At 37.3% G+C, this 5,157-nt stretch overlaps 1 protein-coding gene across 1 annotated transcript; it reads left to right on the top strand.

The window, feature by feature from the left end:
* The first annotated feature begins 1,532 nt into the window (after positions 1–1,532).
* On the top strand, positions 1,533–4,954 carry ZIC3 (Zic family zinc finger 3). Its single transcript, XM_075834370.1, has 3 exons — positions 1,533–2,686; positions 3,615–3,778; positions 4,106–4,954. Exons 1-3 carry the CDS (start codon positions 1,714–1,716, stop codon positions 4,292–4,294), a joined length of 1,326 nt encoding a protein of 441 aa, XP_075690485.1. The 5' UTR covers positions 1,533–1,713; the 3' UTR covers positions 4,295–4,954.
* The last annotated feature ends 203 nt before the right edge of the window (positions 4,955–5,157 follow it).

Below are 5,157 nucleotides of genomic sequence, written 5' to 3'. Positions count from 1 at the left end.
CACCTTTCAACTTTTAGTGTGTTCCTGTTGGATGTGTAGCATGAATTTTGATTGGTTTTGATGGGACATGGCATTACTAGTGAAGCTGATTTTATAGGGGTGGAGTTTTTTTTTTTTTTTTTGCAAAACTCTAAAATAAAGAATGCAAAAACTCTTTCCTGGGGCTGATTGGGGGGAAGGATGTGAAAAGACTGCAGTTATAAAGCACTGCTTGAAGCAGTCTCTCAATGCGTCTCTGAACTTGATCAGATTTTATGTTTCCTGCAGAGAGACAGCGACAATCCTGTGAAAGTGGCTCAATAGACAGACTTTTGGGCTCAGCAAATCTCAGGATATTACAATTACGGCCATCTTTCTCTCTCTCTTTTATTCCCAATCTTACTCCCTATAGTTCTTTGCAAATGCTTTCCCATACAGAAAGGAGCGGAATTTATAGAGCTGTCTAAAGCTTATAATCATCACTAGACGAATGCATTTTTTTTTTGTTAAAAAAACAACCTTTTCTTGCTGTCTTAGTGCAGCCTATATGATGAAGGTCTTATGTGTTCATATGTGTTTTCTTCATGAAACTGCACTGGGAAGTTTTAAAATCCTAACTCAGAGCAGGCACAACAGGGATTCTCCCTTAAAGTCTCCTTCTTCTTTTGTTTCCATCCAAGCAATTTAACTGTTTATTCCTTTTTGTCACTAGTGAGAGAAGGGGGGGGGGGGAGGGATAGAAATATATGAAAATCCACAGTCATAAAAGATAAAGAAATAAGTGATAATTAAAATAATAAAAAATATAAAAAATGTTTAGGTTTTCAAGGTTAAGATTAAAAAAGTATAAAACATTATATAATATATAAGCAAACATAAAAGTAACAGAATAATTTAGGAGTGTTGAATTTCTACCCAGCAATACATGGGTTGTTTTTTAGAATACACGTTGTTTTCTTGAAGCCACGACTGAGAATTTTAAAGGGACAGCATATAGTAATAAGTAAACGCACAGATAAGCACGAAGCTACTATACAGCAGAAATAAAAGCTGCAAAGAATGCAGAGACAAAGGCTGAAACATTTCATTCTTTCTGTGCTTCGCTAAAACCTCATGTGTTGCATTTTAGGGAAAGGTTCCAGGGTCTTAATCAGGATAAATATAAGACAACGGTGTGAAGAATGGTCACTCCCTTATGATGTTTAGGAAGGTGGTTAGAGGCATCCTTAAATTAGGGATCTTTCAGACAAATATTTGGGCTCTTCGTAATCTATTAACACATACAGTGCTGAGAGAAGCTGCCACATGTATGTTTGCTATGCATTGCTATTCATTTGCAGCACTAAAAGGGTTAAGCTTACCTGCAAATACTAAACCTGAGTAGACCAATCAGGGAATAGATATTAGTGAAGCTGCCATATTCAATGTTAAACTCTGTCAATCAAGAGTTCACAGGCAAATGGGTGCCTGGGGCTGGGCTCGAATGACACTCCCCCAGCTCAGTTTCTATTGGTGCAATTCAGACTGCCTCCTGAGTTGGTTTATGTGTGAGGAGTGAGTGATTGACTTTATCAGTCCAAGGACATTACTCTGTTGGAGAGGGTGAACTGTTTCCTGGATTTCCAACAAGCAAAAGGAATAAAAGCAAAACTTATTTCTGTTATCATTGCTTCTGCATGAACTGCATCCTGTGCTGACCATTCATTTGGGTCTGCACGCTGCTCAGGTTCATTCATGACGATGCTTCTGGATGGAGGACCTCAGTTTCCCACCCTGGGAGTTGGTGGGTTTGGGACATCGCGCCATCATGAAATGTCCAACCGAGATGCTGGCATGGGGCTTAATCCTTTTGCTGAACCTTCACACGCTGCAGCTTTTAAGCTCAGTCCAGCCAGTCATGATCTCTCCTCAAGCCAGAGCTCAGCTTTTACCCCGCAGGCATCCGGATATGCCAACGCGCTTGGGCACCATGCTGGGCAGGTGCCATCTTATGGCGGTGCTGCCTTTAACTCCACAAGAGATTTTCTTTTCCGAAATCGTAATTCTGGAATTGGGGACGCTGCCTCTCCAGGTGGCCAGCATGGACTTTTCGCCAGCCACGGCCCCTCTGGAATCACTGAACCACCGGGACATCTGATCTTCCCAGGACTTCACGAACAAAGCTCCAGCCACACTTCGCCCAATGGACATGTGGTCAATGGGCAAATGCATTTAGGTCTCAGAGGCGATATTTTCGGACGTCCAGATCCATACAGAGCGGTGCCCAGCCCCAGGACTGATCATTATGCAGCTGCCCAGTTCCACAACTACAATCACATGAATATGAGTATGAATGTGGCTGCTCATCATGGCCCAGGGGCATTTTTTAGATATATGAGGCAACCTATCAAACAAGAATTATCGTGCAAGTGGCTAGAGGAATCACAGATGAACCGTCCGCAGAAAGCCTGCGACAGGACATTTAGTAGTATGCATGAACTAGTTACACATATGACAATGGAACATGTTGGGGGACCAGAACAAACTAATCACATTTGTTACTGGGAGGAATGTCCCAGGGGAGGCAAATCCTTCAAAGCAAAATACAAACTAGTTAATCATATAAGGGTGCATACTGGAGAAAAACCTTTTCCATGTCCGTTCCCTGGATGTGGGAAAATATTTGCACGTTCAGAAAACCTAAAGATCCACAAAAGAACTCATACAGGTAAGAAGAGACCAGTGGTTAATAGCTATATACTGTAAATACATCTCATTGTAAGTTATTAGGCCTGTATGCAATTGCTATATAACTTTTTTATTTTGACCAATGTTAGGTTTCATAATTTTTTTAAGTGTTTAATAGAATTTTATTGCAGTTTAACATCGTTCCAGGATAATCATGTAAAATGTGATAATTTGCAGTTTCTTGTTGTCTAGTTTCTGACTGCCAGTGAACAAATACGAATTTGTTGAGAGATGATTTACTTTCCAAGCACTTTAGTTCCTTGCATACTGTTAAGTAAACTATACAAATGCTAATTAAATCTCATTTTCACTTACTTCCGCTCTTTTTCCCCCTTGATTGGCACATCTTCTAATTAAAGCAGTGATACTTTTGTCAAAGTATTTTTATTTGGAATTCTGTGTTTAATTAAACTCTTTGCAAGCCAAGTGAGTTTAGAAAAGACAGGATGACAACTTATGTCCTCCCTTGTATAACAGGTCTTAAAACGGCAGTGCTTTTTTTTAAAGGGATATAGTCTCCTTAAATCGTGCTTTAATTGATAAAGGACTTTGGGTGCAGTGTTTTTAACACTTCTACCCACAACTATTGTCATTCAAAACCCACTATAATCAAATTTAGACATCAGATAACAATTACCAGACTGTTTAACCTATTTTATGGGATTTGTATAGGTGTCCCTTTGTATTTTATTAAGTGTCAATTTGGCTAGTTAAATATTTCAACATGATATGCTGATAACGTATGGGAATATTTAAGGAGGAAATAATTCAGTCTGGGCCAACAATGTGAATTTCATTAGGGTGGTGGTGTGGGGGTGAAACTGTAAAATGTAGCACAGGGATGATTGTATATATATATTATGCAGCTCTAGCTATATAACACACTATGTTATGTACTCTTCAATTAGGTGAGAAGCCTTTTAAGTGTGAGTTTGAAGGATGCGACCGACGGTTTGCAAACAGCAGTGACAGGAAAAAGCATATGCACGTGCATACATCAGACAAACCATACATCTGTAAAGTCTGTGATAAATCCTATACGCACCCTAGCTCTCTACGGAAACACATGAAGGTAACTATTATCATTATTATTATTATTGTTATTATTAGAGGTTATTTTTATATAACTTGGATGATTAAGTCATTTAATATGCTAATTTGTATTGGAATTATTGTGATAAAATTATTATTTTTCAAGACTAACCCTAACACAAATCCCAAAATATAGCTGATTGTCAATAATATAGTCATTCATTTATATAGTCATTGAGCATCTAATGTCAGCTAAGCTTGATTCATTTTTTCATTTCTATTTTTAATGTGCTTGATGATTTCCAGTAAATGATAATATTTAAGCAGGATAATAGGAGTTATGATTCTTTTTTTTTTTCTTTTCAAGGTACATGAATCTCAAGGGTCTGATTCATCTCCAGCTGCCAGTTCAGGTTATGAATCTGCCACCCCACCAGCAATGGTTTCTGCCAATAGTGAGGAGTCTTCTAAAACTGCTTCAGCAGTAATTCAGACTAACAGCAACACTCACAACCCAGGATTACTTCCACCCAATTTTAACGAGTGGTATGTCTAAAAAATACACAACGGCAAAACCATGCTCAATAAAAAGGACCAAATGAAGTGCAGAGACCAAGAAGGTTGTTCTACCAAGGTGAAGATGATGGAGTTTATTAAACAACAGAACAGGGCTTTGTTTTGTTACCCTGGATTTTTTTTCCCCCTTTACAGAAGGCTGTGGACTAATTATGTCCCTTTCTCAGGATCTGAAAACATATTTTGGCATTTACATTCCTTATCCATTTTTTTTTTAACTTTTGTTATTTTAACAATATTACATTTTTCTTTTCACACTTTAGAAGGGTTTTAGACAGTGTATTTAACAGATAAAAAGTCCATTCACCTTTATGGTGACTGTAAAACTCTCATTCTTAAACCGTGCCAAAGTCTTGTTATGTCTTGAACTTTCTCAAAGCATTACACTTGTGAATGTATTCCTTGTCCTATAGGGTCAAAGCTGTTGTTCGGTATATTTTCAGGATGGGGGTGTGTGTTAATTCACAGATTGTGACCGTTTAGTATACAGTTGCCTTTTGTAAGAAGTTTTGTAAATATATCCATGATGCCATATTTATCGTTTGTAATTTAATTATTGATACAAGTGCCGGGAACTGAACAATATTTATGAAAAAATTTTCTAACAAAACTCTGTATAGCTTTTGGTTATAACTGCTTTAGCATTAAAATTTATTGTTTTGAAAAAAATCTAATTTTAAATTGTCTAACATATGAGTTTCATTGCATTAAATGGTGAAGAATATTTTATGGGGAAAAAAAAAATCAACATTATTCAAGAATATTTTTGGAAGGTTATAACAGACTTTTGCAGGTGTTTAGTTGACAAGGATAGATATCAAAGACATTTCAAACTAGTTGATA

Source organism: Rhinoderma darwinii, chromosome 8 (assembly GCF_050947455.1).
Source record: "Rhinoderma darwinii isolate aRhiDar2 chromosome 8, aRhiDar2.hap1, whole genome shotgun sequence".
Lineage (NCBI taxonomy): Eukaryota > Metazoa > Chordata > Amphibia > Anura > Rhinodermatidae > Rhinoderma > Rhinoderma darwinii.
Note: the sequence above shows the minus strand (reverse complement) of the source record. Positions and strands in the feature narration are given on the sequence as shown.